The following is a 20,500-nucleotide window of genomic DNA, read 5'->3' on the forward strand; positions in this document are numbered from 1 at the left end:
AATTGCTGTTATTGGAATTTGGACTGTACTGCATTGGGCTGCATGATATATTGAAAGGTGAAGGGTAGAGGGGGATTTTTATTGTTTTTCTTAACGCTTTTCTTGTGCTGTCACAATTGCATCTTTATTGCCTTAAGAACAGTCTTCAGAATAGAACAAGTTCCCCATTGAAGGGGAGGAACAAAAATATCTTTGCATTTTCATTCCCACCTATTAAGAACTGCTGCCCCTGTAAACTCAGAGCTATTTGCTGACAGAGAAGTTGACTGTGTACTGACATTTCTTGTAATAGAAATCTGAATTTAAGACTACTCTGAAGAAAATCACTTGAAAGTTTCCTTTAACAACTCTTCCCCTGTGTTATAAAAGTTGAATATAAATTATTAGTGAAATGCAACATCATAGTGGTTTGTTTAAAGCTTGCCTGCTAAATTGAGTCAGAATTCCAAACTCATCAGTAAAATCCTCTGATTTCCTTACTCTCAGACTGTAGTGTCTACCCCTTCTTCTGGCTGCTTTTCTGCAGGTAGCTGTGTTGCTTTCATGAGTGACTATAATCTGAATACTGTCCCTAATTGCTTGTGTGCCCAGGCAGGGGAAATAATGGTCTGCTGTGCTTTCTGCATACTTGGATGTCAACTTAGATATCTGTATAGGTTTTCTGGCAGATTTTGGAAGTGTCTGAGTGTCTTCTATAGAGTAAAATCTGAAGAACAGAATGTGAATACCAAGTCTAAGTAGTTGCAAATATTAATAGTTTTATTATCTAATGAAGTCAAGAGATACTCATTTTTATATTGCAGCTAACATAACTCAGTGCATGGATGGCTGACTTGAGGACGACCACATGCTATTTCACTTCCACCTCTAACATGGAATTACTGAGTTCTTCAGTCTTACTCCACAATTTTAATTGTTTGTTCATCCCCTTTTTATATCAACATTTTGAGTATATTTTTAATACATTTACAGTTGGTTTCTGATGTTGGTCTGGCTTTTTTTTTTTTTTTTTAAATACCCTTTTTATTTACACACTGCTTTAGTAGGACTTTTTAATGGGGAGGACGAATGGTTGTGCCTAGCAGAATTTAGTGAAAAGCTGCTTCTAGAGTCCTGAACAGGATAAACTTTGCCTTCTTTAAAGGCTGAAGAAAGATAGTGTGCCTATTTTTATACGTTGCATTCTGATGTCCTACAAAGTATTCAAAGTAACTTAATAATAGAGTGGTAAGTCTCTATGGAATAGAGGGAACTTTCCTAGTACTCTTGCCTTGAAGATGGCAGATTCTGTTGGTAACTCACTGCTTCCTATGGAGCTCTGCGGCTGAGAATGACAGGGTGCTGCTGGCTCCCCTGGGGTCTTCCTCTTTGAAGCCATGCCAGCTGTCTGTGTGTCTGCTGGTTTTCTGCGCCTGCAATTCGCATCTCTGAAACTAGTGAGAGAAGGGGGGGGGGGGGGGGCTGGAATATCTGTGGGAAGCAAGTTGTATAAACTACTTCCATGTTTGTACCACTCTTCTAGAAGGACCCAGCTTCATTCTCAGCTGAATAGCTCACCCACAAAACTCCTACAAAAACATGTAGGTCTTTTCTTCCCAGCCCACTGTCAATCCCTGCCCTGCAGTGCCAGATGCTTTTTGCTTGATCCTGATCCTCACCACCTTCTCCTGGAAGTCCTGGGATGCCATTCCAAATGGAAAGGAATTGTAAAACTGAGATGAGCCTCAGAGCTGTGGCAAAGCACAGAAATTGTCATTGGTTATTTCTCACCTGGAGAATAATGATGATACCTCCCTAATAGAGACATCTGCAGTCAGCTTTCCTGTTAATTAATTTTCCAATATTTATTTACTTGATGAAAACATATATTTTAACAAATAATTCTAGAATTAAAATAATGTATTTTTAATGTGCCTTTTTATAATGAGCCCTTTAGTAAAAGCTCTGTTCAAGACTTACTTGCAGAGTCTGATTGCTGGGTGTATAGAAGTGTTTATTTCAGCCTGTGAGATACCCTGGCTCATTCAGCTAGATAAAACTGAGGAAAACAACTGTCTAAAGCAGCATATAAAGCCTGAGAGAGTGCAGTTTTGTTCTCTTTTGCGAGGATAGCAGTAGCCCACCTGCTTCTGTTCTGTAAAGACTATAGCACCGTTCCAGTGGGGCAGTTCTCATGTGCTGCAATTTCAAGGTGAAATTTGCAGCGGCTCCTCCTTCTTTCCCTTGGCCTACCTAACTATAGTCCTGCCTCTGATTGTTCTCCTAAAGAAAAATAAGAGAGATATAGAAAATTTCATTAAATGCCTGTTTATTATGTTAACATCTTAGGGATTAATTTTTGTCAGGTACTGCAAGAGGTAGCAATAATGAAGCCTTGTAATGGTAATTTTCTTTTTAAAAGTTTGCAAATTGCTAGTTTTTATATCAGTAGGATAGGGAGGAAATAGATACTAGAAGTGGTAAAGCCAGCATCTTGGCATGTTATTAGTACAGACAAATCGCTGTCCTTTTTATGCATTTGGAATTTTACAGATTGCTTCTCCTTGCAGATTTCTGTTGCATGATACACAGTAACAAAAAAAAACAACCAAGAAGCTGCCAAAAACCCACCAAAAAACTCCAAAAACCCTCCCATTTGTTTTTGTTATTATTTAGATAGTATCGACTTGTGCTTCTTTTGACAAGACTACAGCCTTACTTTCATAATGGGATCAGACTTTCAAAGAACCAGTGAAATCTTTTATTTTGCGAGTCAAACCATGCTTTTGCTTATTCAGGTTTTATTTTGTAGTTGACATCTGTAGGATACCTTGTCCCCTATTTAAAAAAAAAAAAAGCCCCAACCGACCCAAAACAACCAAACAACAACAAAAAACCTACAAACCAACCAACCAAACAAAAAATTCAAAAAGAAAAAATTGGAAGTGCTTCATAGTTTCATGGATACTTCTGAACTCCAGAATCTCTCTTGACTGCAAATTACACATGAGCAAAGCTTGATGCATTAATAATTGCTGTTTCTATTACTAAAAGAATTGACAGTTTGAGAATGCAGCTTTAGTTTTTCTGGTTTAGGTTGCCTATTATTCAAACAACAAAGCATTGAATACTTATGCTTTAAGTATCTGTTTCCTTTTTTTGGTTATATTGTTAAAAAATTAACACCTTCTTTCCATTTAAATCATGTAAATAGTTAAGACTCATGCTGTAGCTAAGCTGATTCTTTCTCTGTTTTAAAAATAGAAAATGCTAGAGCAGTCTTTCCCTTCCCCCACTACGTAGTCACTAGTCCAAGCTAGTAAATGTTACTGAATGGATTTCAGTGTTGTAGCCATTCTACAGTAAGTACAGCAAGATCCTTTGTGAAAAACCGAAAGGAGGAAAAGAGGTAGTAGAAATCCCTTTGGCAGTGCTCGTCAGACCAGAGTACCTGCACCAATGACAGACAGGCTTTCCTCGAGAAACAAATAATGACAACAAGCACTGCTGTTCAGAGGAGCCAGAATCTCCCCAAAAGACGTCTAGAATGTATAGGGGAGTGTCCTGCGAAACGAAAAGCTAGCTGGGGTATTCTGACCAGCCAAGGTTAGTATAGCAGCCATTTCAGCAACCGTGTACTGAAATATGCTAAGCTGACCCAATTTGTGATATTCTAGCTCTAAACTGTTTTTTGGTTTTTTTTCTTAGCTGTAATATAAATGCATGCTTATGTTAGTGGCACTTTATTGTCTTGCATGGGTTAACACAAGGGTGTTGAAGCTATTTTAGTCTGTTCTGCGCTCTTATCAGCTGATCTAAAATACCTTTTCTTGTTTATCTGCCCTATTTGTTTTATGCAAGTGTTTAAGGCTTGACTTACCCTGACTTTTGCTGTCCTGTCACAAGGTAACTGGATACTGAGGGGTAATTGTTTACAGCAAGTAACCGGGGAAGGAAAGGAGGGGGAGGAGTAAACTTTACATATAACTTCATATGTGAAGTGTATGGGTAGCTGAAATAGGAGACAATGGAGGAACTACAGGTGACAGAACTTGTAATTTGCTAGGATACTAAAACCAAAGATAAAATTGTAAAGGTTTGCATAGAGAAGTGCTTAGGAGGCATTTAAGTTGCTGGACACAGGTTTTTCAGCCACGAGGAACAAACACTATTATAAAACAAGTGTTTTGGACTGTGATTGTCTGTGTCATATTTTCCTATATTTTTCATAACACAAATGTGTAAAAGGAGGCCATGAGCAATTGCAAGAGTAGTAGGAATGTTTAAATCATAATTATTCATATAAGTCATCATAATTCCCATTTACATTGATCTTATAAGGCTGAGAGTGAAGAAAAAAAAAGAAAGAAACCCGTGATAATAAGATGTCAAATTAAAACCTGGAGATGTAAAAATAGTCAAGGAAAGGGAGATTTGATATATTGTACATAAAAATATTTATGAATTTACCGTGTAAACCATAGCTGTATGCTACAGGAATCAGAGGTATTCTTAAAATACCTTTGCTAATTTCCAGCACTGCCAGTTTTAGAATTAAGCAAAATTCAAGAACTTAAGCAACAGTTACCATAGCTTCACAAGTAGCTGTTTGAATGTTTTAATACGCAGTGTATCTTTTGCCCTCACACTGTTTGCTGTTACAGATTTCCTGATCTATAGCAATTTCTGGTTTTGAACATTTAAGCTAGTTAGGTCAGTAGTTACCAAAAAAACTAGGACATTCTCCCTTGGACAGAAAAGAAATACAAAAGTTTATCAATGTTAACACTAGTCCTCCTCGATACGCTTCAGGGTTAGCCTCTTTTGCCATTCTTATGAAGAAATAGCCAAATTCAAGTTTTGATATTTTGAAAATCACAGTAAAATATGGAAAGTAATTTTTCCCGAAGAATCCATCTCAGCTCAGTGCAGCTACTTACAGCCTCTTTGTGATTGCCAAGCTGGGTGTATATATATTTATTGATGGACATCTTTGAAGTAAGTACTGAGAGGCTTTTGTTGCAGTTGAGGCTTCTGGTTCTTGCAGTTCACTTGAATAGCAAGTATATCTAATATCAAATCTGAAGGATGCTCTGTTCTTCCCTCTCTGTTCCCATCCATGGAAGTATCCAAACCTGACTTTATTCTTCAGCCACCCTTGCAGAGCAAAGTCATACTGCAATGCATCATGTAATTAAATATGCAGATTGGAAAATGGACTAAAAGTGATGCAGGAGGTGGGATATGTCATGATAAGATTTGGTAGAGGGGTGAAAAGATAGAGTCATGCTAGGGAATGGCCTTCAGCCTACTGGCTTGAGGGTCCACAGCCCCGCTAGTTTACCAAAGTCTCCTGCATGTGGCAAAAGTCAGCACACTAGGCCCAAGTTTGCTGCCCAGCTGGATTCTGCTTTTAAGGCTAGGGTTTAGGTCATGTGCTGCATTCACTTTCCAGCAGGCTGGGAAAATACTAAGAATTTTGAGCACTGCTAGGGGAATATTGCTTGCAGTCTGGATTAAGGCTGAGACTGCCTTTGACGAGCAAAATTATTCCAGGCAGAAGTTCTCCAGAATCTGGACTCAGCTCAGAATGTTCGTATGCCTTTTCTGTCACTTTCTATTTGGGAAGACTACTTAAAAACCCTTACTGTTTTTGTGACTTGTTCAAGGAAATAATAACAGCCTAAGAGTAGTACCACCTGCTCCGTGCACTCAAATCAAATCTGATGTGGATCCAGATCACTGGATTTAGAGGTTGATGTGATTTTGTACTTGTCACTCTACCCCTGGCACACAGAGCTTGCGAGCTACTTTCAACTAGAAAATTATCCATCCAGTTGCTGAGCCTTCAAGAAGATGGCAAAACCAAACTGTTCATGAGCAACGGACCAGGGCAGTTGTGGCTATGCTTTCATGTGATGGGAGAAGGGGTTGATACACTTCCTTCTGTGTGTGCAAAGCCTGGCACAGCTGCCATCATCATTGCCAGTGCCTTCACGTAGGATAATGTTGCTTCTGTCAGGAGCCAAGTGAGCTATATTTGGATACTGCTGCTGTGATTTTTTAGAATTTTTAATACAGTTTAGTGACTCATGTCTCTGTGTGAAAAGTATGTTAAATTGCAATGCCAAAGCACTCAAAATTTAGGAATTGTTAAAAGTAACACTGCCTGTGCCACACTGATTTGACCCTCTGATACATTATCCCAGAATCATAGAATGGTCAAGGCTGGAAGGGACCAAGAGAGATCATCTAGTCCAACCTCCCTGCTCAAGCAGGGTCATCCAGAGCACATTATTCAGGATTGTGTTCAGAAAGTTCTTGAGTATCTCCAGGGAAGGAGACTCCACAAACCTCTCTGGGCAGCCTATTCCAATGCTCAGTCACCCTCAGTATTTGACAACACAGTCACATGCTGTACTTTTCCACAAAGCCCCTTCTTTCTTTGATGTGCAAGATGGATGATCTGCTGAGAATGCAATCACTTTATACTCAGAAAATTGCACCCTATATTTTCCTGTATGTTGTAAAGTTTAGAAGGCCTGTAGTGAATGGTAAGGAAAAACGGTTAACATTTTAATGTCCTTAAAAGCAAATTCTATTCTTGTCTTCGCTGTAGCACCTGTGTGTTTTAAGACCAATCACCTAACCTGAAAGTTTCTTGACTGATCATGGTTATTATTATCTAAGGTTAAAATTTCAGAAGCTCAAAGGTCTCATAACCATAATTAAACTGTGCTTTCAGTGTACACTCTAAGGCCTAACTACTCTGACAAAAATAAGCTATTAGATTGGTCTTACAATTTTAGCATTAAAACTCTCTGTCTTTTGGTTCCTTAGTTATAAAATAGCAGGAATGGATGACGTTATGAAGATCGATTCAGCAAGGGTTTTGAAGTATTCTTTGCTATCGGGAGAATACCGTTAACATAAAGTTAACAATGTTATAGTCAGTTTATAATTTGGATAGCATGTCTCAAAAAACAAGAGATCCTATTAGATATGGAGGTAAAATATAGTTGGAATGCTAAATCACTCGTTGAATAAACAGTGGAATGGCAAAACCACTGTGTGGTCACATAATATGGGTGCACCACAAGCAGAACTGTGTAGGAAGGTAGAAATGGTTTATATGGTTTTCAAGAGCAGGATATAATTGGCATTTGCATTTGGAATGAAATCCCCACATTTTGAAAGTCTACATGATAGGAAACAATGGAAGGAAAATTGTTTTGAACTAATAAAGGTTGGTTTTCTTTGCATGTGTATATTATCTGTATATATTTATTTATTGTTATGTAATTTGTAGTCAAATGAAAACAAAGATTTTTTTAAATATTGAAATGAAGTATTTCAATGCCACTTGAACTGTATCTTCTCCCTTAGACAAGTTTTAATCGTCTCTAGACTAAATTGGGATTCTTTTGAAGTTCTTCAATGTTGATGATTGCTGGAATTTCCTTTGTTAAATAGAAGTGGCTTGTTTTAATGTTCATATTTAATCACAGTATTTAAGCACCAAAGATGCATTCTTAACTTTTAAATCCTTGACTTAAGATTCTTTAGAATTGCTTTTTAACATCAAATATCAATTAAGTAGTTGACACTCTTCTTTATCCTGTTTGGGCATTAGAGAAATGGCTAAAGTTTTAGTTCCACACTAAAAATCTGTTAGAACTTAATTCCATATACGAAATATCAGGCAGTTTTAATAACTGACGTGAGACCACTGATCATGGGGCTATAATGTTAGAGTTTTTCTGTTCTAGTTATTGATCCTGTCTGTTGCTTCAGTTGCCACAAACTGAAACACTCAAAATACATCTTAAGGAATAAAAGGGAGCAGTAATGAACTTATGCATAGCATTTGTTGGATTTGCAGAAATGAATGTTAGCTACAACACTTCCAAAATAGTTTGTGTTTCTCATCTCCCAGTACACGACTGTGGCAGGATTCTATTTTCAGTTTTTCTCTGATACTGCTTTTTCTGAGGGCTGGGACAGCATCTATTTACCTTTATGGAGTATTTTTCTGAAATGATGAGCTTTGGCATGAATCTTCTCCTACTCAAGTCAGGGAGGAGCCTTTCACTCATTTCCAGTCTTCCTTCCTTCAAAAATCACATTTTTAATTCTTTTAATATACTTTTTATACTGGGGTGGGGTTTGCTTTGCTTTGGTTTGGTTTTTCTGTTTGCTTGTTTAAGACTACACAAATTTTTAGAAATAAAACCCAAAAGGACATCATAAATGGAGTGAAGGACTTCTACAAAAATGTATTTCTACTTAATATTTAACTATTATGATCATAACTACAGGAACGAAAAATAATAGCAGGTAGATGTAAAGAAATGAAGTCTGTGGGAAAACATGAAGAAAATAATGACTTAGAAATGGATCAAAGTCAGAATTAAAAATCCACGTTTTGGGGATTTTCACTGCTGTGAATGTTTATCAGACCCCCGGTTTAGTAATCAAAGAATTGTTTAGAAAATGACTGAGGCAATAGTGAGCTGCTGAAAGAAAAACACAGTTCAGCATACAAATTAAATAGCATTTGGGATACGTTCAGAATATCTGTGTGTGTTTCTTTTCTAAGTATGTTATGAGTAAGTAGTAAAATAACATGAACATTTGGCAGTGCTTCCCTTACAAATTTGTGTACTAGCACTGATTTTTGAGGATACAAAACTATTTATCTCCTTGCACGAGGTTAAAAGGAGGGAGTTTGTCCTGCAGTTCTTATTCACCTCAAGGTTCTCTTGATTTAACTGTGAGTTTCTCTTGTGTTGAAATTCCAGTCCGTCTCTCTTGGAAGGCAAACGCACAGATACTGGCACTATGAAAAGTTGTTATATTACAAAATGAAATGTGAAAATAAATGAAAAGGACTGCAGTCCTTCAGCATAAGAAAAGTAACCGGCAACTTGTTTATGCGCGTATCTTCGAAGCTGTGTTTACTGAAGGGTGCAAGTTCGTGTTACAGTGAGCTGCTGATCTCCTTCCAAACATAGCTGGAGTGAACAGGCCCAACTAGCAAGAACAGATGTTTGTTTTTTTATTTTCCAGATTGAAAGAAATGAGTAGGATTTATAATTGCAATTGGCTGGAAGTGCCATGGGGAGATGGAGACTTAGGTATTGTATGATACTTTGTAATTTATTTGTTTTTAACTTCACCTGTTAATACAGTGAATGTATTTATTCTTTCTTGTTAGTGTTTACAAAGCAATGTAGGCTGCCCTTCCTGGTAAACTTTACACCAGAGAACTTGGAACTAATGTGACTTCTATCTATATATAGTTAGAGATACTTTGTAGTCAGCAAGTCATAGACAACTTCAGTAGGGAATTAATGCATTAACAGTTTCGGAATAGATCATGTTTGCCAAGACTGCTGTTACAGACAACAATGAATGAAAAACTGTCCTTGTTTATGTTCTTATTAATGCTCTCTAAGTGAGAGACATAGCAAGTTTGTAGATTAGCAGGAGGCAGCAATCTAGACAAAAAATTTAAGACACCTTTGATGTTTGTTTATGATGCGTATTTATTTTGCACATATTCTTGTTCCTATGGTATTTAATGATGAATTACTGTTTATTGATAAATCCAGGTGGAATGTGAGGGTTTTTTTTTTCCAAACTGGGTTTGCAGAAAATATTTCTGTAGCATTTTGGTTGTAGATTTTATTTCTAGTAGAGATGATACAGGCCTTTTGTATTTAATGGATTTAGCAGAAACAGCTAGCTGCCGGATGTCTCTACATGAAGACAGGGTTATAAAGTGGGCCTAGGTGCAAAATAGAGCTCACGGTGGTATCTGGCATCACTTGATTGATCTCAAATGTCACCGGAGTAATGACATTAACAGACACTCTTCTGAGCGATCCAAGAGGGAAAGAGGTGAAGGGAAGAAAGGTGGAAAACATTGCTTTCAGATTGTACCTGCACATTTGTTCTGTTTAGAGTTACAAACAGCTACAAAACTGTATTGTATTTATGGGCATAAAAACCTCATGACATTTGCAATTTTATTAGATGTTTTTCTTTATAACAAAGTGTCCTTTTTTTTGCCTGTTAATTTAGGAGTAGGATAAACTGTCAAGAGAGAAGTTCTCATCTATAGAGACAGGGTGACAAAATTACAAACGCAGCCTCTAAATACAGCTATCGTTATTTTTGAGGAACTCTTTGCAGCTGCCAGCAGAAGAACTTAATGGATCTAATTAAGTGGAATTAAAAAAACTTGAGTGCTGGTTCACATACTAGTAAGAAGGAAGACATTGGTCAAAATTCTTATAGTGATTGCACGCAACTAGCCTACAGTAGGATTAATGTATCTTAGCTTAGATTGGGACGACAGAGAAAATACTGATGTGTTGTCAAAATTGGGTCACTTTCAGATTTCTGAGGTCAGGTTTTGTAGTATAATACCCTTAAAATCCCAGTCACTTTTGCTTACAGTTTTTTTTAGCTGTTATTCTGACTAACAGTAAGAATTGCAAAATATTACATTTAGTAAACCTTAAGTAAAAAGTATAGGAAATAATGTCAGAGTTTAATGCAAATAATTCTGGTGGTATTGGAAGCTGGATGTTGCCTGTGAAGGACCCTCACAGATACTGGATACTCTGACAGAATAGAAATCTCCATGCATTTTTAAGATCAAGTTTACAAATTTTTAATTTGCTGCATTTTTTAACATCTGTGATCAGCTTTATATAGTTTTAGGATAATTTTAATACTCAGCAGTGCTTTTGCTATATTTTTTGATCTGAATAGCACCCAGTAGTGCTGAGCTCCACAGTGTAGTTATGTGTTCCGTGAGGAGATACAGTCTTACATCTGAGTAAGTTTTAGTTTCATTCATTAACGCCTCTAGGAAAGCTGAGGTTTTATCTCGATTTCCATATTGTGCACTATTTCACGGGCTTTAACTGTGCCCCAATTTCTTTTCAGGTTGAGCAGTTTTAATCTTTTCTGTCATTTGAGGGAGCTGTTTATTGTAACCAAAAGTGTCCTTTCTGAAACAGGCCAGTGGACAGAAGGGGTCCAAAAGGGAATGGAAATGGTGTATTTCTAGTGAATAGTTACCTTACAGCTTAGAGGGATGATAGCCAGTGATTGAGCAATAGCCTTCTCATTTAAAATTCATCACCTTGTCACCAAATTGCAGTAACTGGCTTTGCAACAAGGTCAAACGCCTTTATGCATTAGAGGTTTATCTGCTGTGGTTACCAATTCATTTTACTTAGCTCTCTCTACCTTTGTGCAGGGATTTTTTGGGGGATTGATATATCTCACGTGAGTGATTGCATTAGCATTTTTTTAGAGTTCCAGTGATTTTCTTCTCACAGGAATAAATACTGGTAATTCATAATATATTTTGAAGATGGTTCTTCCTTGCACAATCTCTCAAAATCTGATCTGCAACATTCATACAATAAAGTGGTATCAGCTGGGTCTGCAACCATGTCTGGCTAGAAGGAACCTGTCAGTGGCCCATCTTCTAGAGGAAAGGACAGGTTCTTCACCAGCAGCCATGGGACGACCGTGGGACCTGGGTTGGGAGTTAAAGGCAGATATGTGTGGGTAAGGTGGGGTTGTTGTTGGGTTTCTTACTTCCCTCCTCCCCCCCCTTCTTTTTTGTGGGTGATAAGAAAATGAAAATAAATGCCAAATCTTTACATTAAGCATATCTGACTTTTTAGTTCTAATAGCCAATTGGAATGAGGACTTAGACTGATTTCTACTATAGCCATTTTTTAGAGTGATTCTCACTGTACTTCTTTCCTTGCACTTGCGTAGTAGCTGCAGAATAATCTCATACGTGAGGATTTCAGTATTGACTTTCATATGCATCAACCTTTTCAGGACTTTTTAGGCAGGTTTATGTCTAGTTTAGGTCCAAATATCAGTTTGCTAAAGTCTATAAATTTCTATATGCCAGCTGCAAAAATAAATTATATTAATTTTTTAAAGGAACAAAAATAGAAGTGAGAGATGGGAAACATGGTAGTTGATGGATTTATTAAATCAGACTAATGAAATCAGTATGTAAATATTTTGTTGTCTGCAACACATAATCATTTATTAGAGGTGTTTACAGTTAATAACAGATCAGTTTTTATTGTCTAGAAACTGATCATTTGAATTAGAGTCTCTAAAGGGGAAAAATCATTTCATTGGACAGTTGTCTTTATTCTATGCATTTTTTTTATTTTTTTTTGCTTTGCTTTATGCATTTCAAAATCTTCTTAATTCATATGGTTTACTCAATAAATGTTGTTGTCATATAGGTTCTTGGGCAGATCGCTCACCTCTGCATGAGGCAGCCAGTCAAGGACGTCTTCTTTCTCTAAAGACTTTATTGTCACAGGTGAAGGCCATGTTCTTAAAATTGCTTTCATTTTTAATGTTACTTTGTCTCTCATAGATTTTTAATGCAGACTGAGTATGCTTTCCTTTGGTTTGTTCACTTGAATTTTGCAGAGCAATACACATTTAAGAATTTTTTATGTGATAAGATACAAGTTAAAATTTAAAATATTTTCTCTGTATGTTTTAGAACTTCTCTCTCCCCTAAAAAAAAAACCAACAAAACTTACCAAAGCTGTATCTAAATTCATATCAATCTTCCCCTCTTGCATGGTATAAGTTAATGCGGTTCTACTGCGTTAATCCCTAAGGTAAATAGAGCTGGCCAGGAAGATACTTGCTGAGGGGAAGAATCACTGAAACATTCTGGGTTCTGCACAGCTGTGACTTAAAAATATATATTTTTAATGCAAAGGGAGGGACTATGAAACACTATACTTATGCTATTATTGTCATATTATCTACTGCAATACTAAAAAAATATACTATGGAATACATTTGATAAAAGCCAATAGATACAACTATTAGTTCTTAAGAATCAAACGTCTACTGCAGAAAATTTCAAGGGCTTGGTGATTTTATCAGTCCAAAACATATTTTCCTTGCTAAATTCATGGCTTTAGATAGTTCAGACTTTTAAGTTGGAGAATCATAGAATCACAGGACAGTTTAGACTCAGGGCCTTGTTGAGTTTTAAAGATCGCCATCAGTGGAGATGCAGCAACCTCTCTGAACCCCTGTTCCAGGGTTTCACTGTCCCCACAGTGATTCTTTTTGTGTTTACGGAAGATTTATTTATTGCAAGTAGAGTTTTAAGCGTAATTATTGTAAACTATTAATTTGAACAAGAACAGCTCTTTTATGATCTTTATATGCCATTCGTGTCCTGTATAGGGGTACAATGTTGACACGCTAACAATTGACCAAGTAACACCACTTCATGAAGCCTGCCTGGGAGACCATGTAGGATGTGCAAGAATCCTTCTTGAAGCAGGAGCAAATGTAAGAAGGCTTGATTTTGTATATGGAGTCCAGTGCTAACCTTGATTTAACTGAGAAGGATATATTCTGTGATTTGTATTTTATTTTAATTGGTATTTCTCTCTGCTCACCCTATTGATTGCATTGATCTCATTTAATTACAATAAACTGCCATCTGAAAGCTAGCAAAGGAAAGTGATGGGCAGACACTAAGACAAGTAACAAACTGGAGAGCATCTGCTAGCAGCATGTCACTAGCCTTATTTGTTTGAATTTCATTACATTATTTCCTTTGTAACTATGGAATGCATCCCTCTCCTCTTCTGGTTTCTTCTGGCTTTGAGTGGCTTCCAGAACATTGCCCTTTTAATCTTTTAGTCTCCAGAATGTCTTTTTGTTACACTGCACTTGTGCTCTTTTACAGTTCTTTGGTCTGAGTACAAAAAGGCACAGGATCTTTTCTGTGCTCCTGACACAGGCTGTCTTTCTGTTATCCCAAAACTTTATGGGACCTTAGAGACCACCTTCCTACAATCTCTGCTGACACTGCAGTTCATATGCATAGTTTACCAAATCTCTGAGCTTTGTGATGGAAATATTTATTGTCCTTAAAATTCAGTTTTGAGAACCATGTAGATTATATTTGTTATTACAGAAGACAAAAAAGAGAAAACATACATAGATGTTTCCAAACCCAATTCCTCTTCACCTCAGCTAGCACGAGGATTCTAAAGACATAAACCTAGAGATCCTATGGACAAAACTATAAGAACAAATATAATTTTTCTATCTGAATTTTTTTAGTACTTTTAATTGTTTTGGTGGGTTTGGGTGTTGTGTGGAAGAGGATATGCCAGAACCCTGGAAGGAGTCCTCTCCTAATACCTGTGCTCCCTCTTTTAGTATGATTAGCCCTCACAAGTCTGCCTAGTTTCTCCCCTCATTCTCCCACACTGTGAATATTTGGTTAACCAGTGAGGTGATGAGGTTGGTATTAAATCAGCAAGCCTGTACTACCAGCTTTGTTTCCATCCTGTGAAATATCCCTTCAACCAGGAGGTTAAAACCACAGAAGAAAATGGCAAATCTCACATTTAACATGGCGTTTGCATTCTTGACAGAGCTGTGGAGAGAAGGCCCCCATTACCCCGTTACTACACACAGTGTACATTTTCAGCCCCAATGAAACAAAATAAGTGCAATGACTTTCAAAAATTATTTACTGGTCAGATGTTAATGTGTGCTCTTTGTTATTCCAGGTGTGTTTTGGTTTATTCAACACAGCTTAATCAGAATAATAGTAAACTAATTTCAGCTGAGGGGTGTGGTGGGAGGAAGACAGTAGCACAGGGACTGACCAATTTAGCAACCTTAATTCTAGCCAGTATTTTTTTTGTTGTTGTTGTTATTTTAATGCAATTTCTAACTATATCCTGTTCAAAATTTTATCTTTCTTTCAGTTCTGTTCTGAAATAGATTTTATATATTCTAGGTAAACGCTACAACAATTGATGGAGTGACACCTTTATTTAATGCATGTTCAAGAGGCAGTGCGGCATGTGCTGAGCTCCTGTTAGAGTATGGTGCCAAAGCTCAGTGGGAGTCCTGCCTTCCATCACCAATGCATGAAGCAGCCAGTAGAGGTAAGGAATTACCTGCTGAATAAATGTGGAGCAGCTGACAAATGTCTCAATGCCATTGTTAAGAAATGTGTCTTGTTTTGTCTATGAGACAGCTTACTGAAGTTGAGCAAACTCTGTCATGCTTTGTACTGACAGGTCACAGTGAATGTCTGGAGGTACTGATATCCTCTGGTATAGATGTTGACCAAGACCTTCCTCATTTAGGAACACCTCTGTATGTAGCCTGTGTTTCACAGCAGATCCATTGTATTCGAAAGCTTCTTTATGCAGGTATGTAATGTTTTAAATAGAAGTATTACTAGTTTGTGAAATAAGCCTTTGAAGTAAGCTGTGCTCCATCAGTGAAACTAGAACCCTTGCTTGCAGGGCTGTACCATGAAGTTTATTCTGTGCTGCATGTTTGCTTACAATAAGTTACTGTGTCTTCCATCGTTTTTGTGGCATAACAAGCATATTACGGAAAAAGGAAGTATGACCAATAAGAACAGATGTTCTAGTAGATGCAAATTTTTAGCATCTACTACTGACAGCTTTGTAGGTGTTCATTTTCTGTAGGAAAAACAAAGGTTAAAAATTGGCTTTTGAGAAAAGAAGTTTTTACAGTAATGTTTGATCTTTCAGCAGAACTTTTTTAGCAATGTAGTCCCACCATTTTTCATTTTTCAGCATGTTCTAATAGATCTTTTTACAAGGCATAGAGACCGAGTTGCAGAGAGAAGTAAGGTAAAAGGCATTTGATCCCGAAGTTCACATTATTTATTTAATCAATGGGGAAGAGATGTTGGAGGCTCACTCTATTTCAGCACAAGTCCAGGAATACAACTAGCATAGCTAAAAGATCATCTGCTGTGTTTCAGGTAACGACACAAAAGGCTTTTGTGTCCTGCAGCACAATGTGTGAAAATGTATATGTGAATAATTACAGACTTGCCATCATTGCATTGGAATTGTTTTCCTAGTTAACTGCAGGTTATTTAAAACTTAAGCAAGCAGTTAAATTGTCTCACATTAAGTCATTTTTGTGTCATAAAGTCTCCTTTATGTGATTAACTGTCCTGTGTCATGATTTTTATATTTAAGAGCCACAGAGGTATAATTAGTGTATTTGGGATTCAAATACTACCATACATTAAAAACAGTAACAGAAGGACATATTCTACACTCATTGGTAGCCTGAATTAGAAAAGAATATGTAAATTGCAATATAAGTAAACCACTTATGTGAGTCTGAATTTTTTCTCATTTCATCAATTTGTAAGGATGTATTGGAAGTTGAAAAGCAAATAGACAGTGAAATAGGCAAGAGAATAATACAGTGGAGCTGTTTCCAAATTGTTAATACTGAGAACAGTGGGTTATTCAGACTTCAATTCTAATTGCCTGTCCTGTGATATTATTATTTCACCCAAATGGGAATTAAAAAGGCAAAAAGTATTGATTAAGGGAGAAAAGTTGGTACAGAAGCCAATATTTGGTCTCAGAAGATTAGTAAATCTCTCTTAAGGAGTCTGGGTTTTTCTTCTAGAATAGTCTTAGAAAGCTGTTCAGCCAACTTCAATTTTAGGTGATTATCATCTTGCCTATAAAGGAAATTCTTTCATACTGGCTAGTTTTATTTAACTCTCATATGGACAATATTTTCTGGAATATGAGTGCATTACTGCAAAATAATTTAGTCCATTTTAATTTAATATAAGTTAGCAATTCCTTATTAATAAAAAAGTGTAATAATTGCAATTTTGTGGATTAGGAGAATGAATGGTTTGGGTTTTTTTTTACTATTGGCTTTCTTGACTTAATTAAGTCCTTAATAGAAAAATCCTTGATAATGGTTGAATGAGATGAGAATCTATTGCAAACCGTTTGCCAACTTCAACACATGAAAAACTGTAAAGCATCCATGTTACATTCCTTACTGAGTTGGTGTACTTACAAAAATATAAATACTACAGTTTAGTGATCATTTTTGTAGACTTAAATAAGGAAAGTGTATTTTTATGTAGTGCAAATATTCTTAAACATGTACAATAATTAGGGCAACAATGATGCTCACATGACCTAATCTGATTTTTGTTTTCCTTTTATTTTTGTGAAGTATTTTCCTTTGAAACCTGGTTGTGCTTGAGTAATATAAAACCTAGGATAAGTGTACGGGTTCAAAACAATCCACTGATATGATTAGCTACATTGCTATGTAACAAAATTAATGAGGTGGCTAACTTCACTGTGGGGTTCTAGCACAGTGGGTGGGTTTTTTTGTTTGTTTTGTAATATCATCTTTACTCAATGACAATTGTAATTAATCACTTCTTACATCTCCTTATGTGCATCTGCCCACCAGGTGCCAATGTGCAGAAAGGAAAGCACTTGGAAACCCCACTCCATGCTGCTGCCCAGCATTCTAGTACAGAGATTGTAAACTTACTCCTTGAATTTGGGGCAGACATAAATGCCAAAAATACAGATTTTGAGAGGCCTGTCGATTTAGCTGCTCCAAGCAGTTTAGTGGAGAGAGTGCTGCTCCTCCATGAAGGTAAGATTGACCTGTGTCTTTTGTATTCTTAAAAACAATCCCCTCCCCCCACCACAGAAAAAAACACCAACAGCCCAAACAGCCCATGTTACAGAAGCTAATGCTGCGCTTCATGAAATAATCAAGTAAATTCCATTCTGACTATGAAAATACCCAGTAATATTTAGTCTCAGGACAGAGCCTGTTGACCAGGCAGCATCCAAACTTTTACAAGCCAGAAAAGTATCTTCTTATGTTTACTAGGTGATACATCAAAGCTACATTTTTATTGGCTGTTACAGACCTTTTCTTGTTAAAAAGAAAATTTCCATTTCAGATGAAAAATATATTTAGTCTTGACCAGCTATCCCAATAATTTTAAAAAGGTATTTTTAAATGCATGTAAAGCAATTTATTTTGATAGTAGGCAAAAAGTTTAATTTTCTACATTTTCTTTGCTGTTTTATTAATACGTGAAAAGTAGTTGCTGGCACTTCAGAGTCCTTCAATACTCTTGAGGTCTGTTGCCTTAGTGAGAGAGAATATCCCAAAGGGAATTGGATTTGTTCAGACTGACCTATGTGCAGCATAAAAATAAGTTAAAAGGTGGGATATAAGCAGAGGAACTATTGCAGTAACTGTGGACATGTCTTTAGAGGTAGCACTGATTAATGATTTTCTCCAGTCTGAATGCTGTTAAAAAGGAAAAAAGCTCTAAAAACATTTGGTTATCAGAAAATTATCAAGGTCAGGAGGATTTTTAAAAGCCACAGCAAACATGTCAGAAATGAAAATGTGGTGACATGGAATGCATGTGGGTTTATTTCCCAGGGAAACACAGCAATGTGTTCATCTTGAGGGAGTGGGGGCTTAGAGGGACAAAGGTGTGATCATGAGCTAGTAAGTGCAATAAACATGGTCCAGGATCTTGGGGCATTTTCCCTACTTATGTGTGTTGCTATGTAGTGCTGTAGCATTTATTTCACCTGCCGTATGAATAAAAAATATAAAAAATACAATTTCCAAAGTTGCTGACATGTTAACATATTTTCTGGGAATAGGTTTTTAATTTAAAAACACAGATTTGCTGACCTGACCTTGCTTTTTTTGAGTGTTTGTCTGATTATAAATAAGGCTTCGGCAGTCCCAGTATTTATCTTTGAAGGCAAAAATGCCATGAAGAAAAAGGACAAATTTGCAAAATGTGGACTTTTTTTAGAAATCCCATTGTTGTAAAACAAGTTCTGTCCTTCACACCTGTATGATTATATCCTGTCTTTTTTGTTTGCAGCCACACCATCTTCTCTTTGTCAGCTCTGCCGATTATGTATCCGAAACTACATAGGAAGAGCTAGACTGCATCTTGTCCCGCAACTCCAGTTGCCAACCATACTGAAGAATTTCTTACAGTACAGATAACAGAGTAACTAACCTTTATGAACATGAATAACAAGTACTTCTTTCTGTTTATTGTATGTTTTACCTAAAAAACTGCTGGGCAGAAAAATGCCTTTTACATATTACTTAAAAAAACGTGTCTTTGACAGCTGGTGTTGGTATAAAATAATTGGGAACCATTCAGCAACTGGTACCAAGGTGCTATTAAGGCTGAATTGAATAAGTGTGCTCATACTGGGGGGGGAGGGAATGATTGTATAGCTTTAGCTTAACACTTACTAAATAGCTTTAGTGCTGTTAATTTTAATTGTATTTACACTTCTAAGATCTGTTTGACACATCTGAAACATTAAGAGTTTCTTCATTATTATATGTTAAGTTTGTCCAGTTGGAGTCATTATTTTATGTTTTTAAATTTCCATTGTTTGTGTACCTAAAAATACTTGATGACAGGTGCACTATATACGCATTGTTAAAAATAATAATAAAAAAAGTTAATTTTTTTCTTTTTCTTTATATAGAAAATTCATTAATGAATGACAGAGAGTGAGAAACTTCCTTTATTTACTCCTGACTGTGCTGTGAATTGGAATTATGCTGCTGTGAACATAACCAGAGTTTTTTCAGCCACACACACTTTTGTGGTGGGGTGACCCTGGCTGGATGCCAGTATCCCACGAAAGAAGAGAATATATAATGAAAGGCTCATGGCTTGAGATAAGAATAGGGAGAGATCACTCACTAATTGCTGTCACTGTTTATCACCAATGAAATCAGAGTAGGATAATGGGAAATGAAACCAAATCTTTAAATCACCTTCCCCCCACCCCTCTCTTTTTAGGATTAAATTCATTCTAATTTTCAATACCTCTCCCCCATTAGTCCTCCACAAAATTCTCCAGTATGAGCCCTTCCCACAGGCTTTAGTTCTTCATGAACAGTATGGGTCTATTTCACAGGGTGCCTCCTTCAGGAACAGGCTGCTCCAGCATGGCTTCCCCACAGGGTCACAAGCCCTGGCAACAAACCTGCTCCAGCCTCTGCTCCTCTCTCCATGGGCCTACAAGTCCTACCGGGAGCCTGCTCCAGTATGAGCTTTCCATGGGGTCACAGCTTCCTTTAGCCATCTCCATGCTCCAGTGTGGGCTCCCCCCTGTGCTGCACATGAATATCTGTTCCTCTGTTAACCTTCATGGGCTGCAGGGGACAGCCTGCCTCACCACGGGCTGCACATACCCTTGCATGGTGACAGTTGCCAGTTGTGTCAAAAAAGGTGGCACGACTACTCCAGCTAAATGCAGTACTCCTTTCTGTAGGCTTTTCATTTGGCCTTTGAGAACAGATTACTTCCTCAGTGACTGATACTCAATTCCTGCAAACCAAAGCATGAGATGCTTGAAAATTTATCACTTGTCCTGTGTGATTCACCCTCTTCCATTCCTTTTCAGTGACTCAGTATTTATGTTCCTACTGGAAAGATGCTAAGTGAGGAACTAACTATAGAGGAAGTTTTCACAAAGAAGAATGCTAACTTAGTTGCTAAATTATATCCACCTAATAAAATGTAGCTCTCTGACACTTGCCCTCATTAAAAGTAATCTTCATTTGT

At 37.0% G+C, this 20,500-nt stretch overlaps 1 protein-coding gene and 1 long non-coding RNA gene across 6 annotated transcripts in view; both read left to right on the forward strand.

The window, feature by feature from the left end:
• The window catches only part of ASB5 (ankyrin repeat and SOCS box containing 5), a 29,816-nt gene extending 10,422 nt beyond the window's left edge, over positions 1-19,394 (forward strand). For 2 of the 5 annotated variants that reach the window (XM_061474740.1, XM_061474749.1), the window contains exons 3-8: positions 12,279-12,358; positions 13,252-13,359; positions 14,831-14,981; positions 15,117-15,251; positions 17,323-17,514; positions 18,785-19,394. In XM_061474740.1, the coding sequence (XP_061330724.1) occupies positions 12,279-12,358; positions 13,252-13,359; positions 14,831-14,981; positions 15,117-15,251; positions 17,323-17,514; positions 18,785-18,912 (794 nt within the window). In that variant the 3' untranslated portion in view covers positions 18,913-19,394. Of the gene's footprint in view, positions 1-3,293; positions 3,586-9,048; positions 9,117-12,278; positions 12,359-13,251; positions 13,360-14,830; positions 14,982-15,116; positions 15,252-17,322; positions 17,515-18,784 lie in introns of those variants that run through there. The other 3 variants (XM_061474772.1, XM_061474766.1, XM_061474757.1) reach the window with 3 other exon arrangements.
• LOC133280260 (uncharacterized) overlaps positions 1-20,500 on the forward strand; it is a 613,335-nt gene extending 592,835 nt beyond the window's left edge. Inside the window, exon 2 of the long non-coding RNA XR_009747105.1 lies at positions 20,032-20,500. This is a non-coding gene — a long non-coding RNA (uncharacterized LOC133280260). The remainder of the gene's footprint in view (positions 1-20,031) is intronic.

Source organism: Pezoporus flaviventris, unplaced genomic scaffold, assembly GCF_033815535.1.
Source record: "Pezoporus flaviventris isolate CSIRO_AGI_PZ_B2104156 unplaced genomic scaffold, CSIRO_AGI_Pfla_v1 ptg000002l, whole genome shotgun sequence".
In the NCBI taxonomy this organism is placed as follows: Eukaryota; Metazoa; Chordata; class Aves; order Psittaciformes; family Psittacidae; genus Pezoporus; species Pezoporus flaviventris.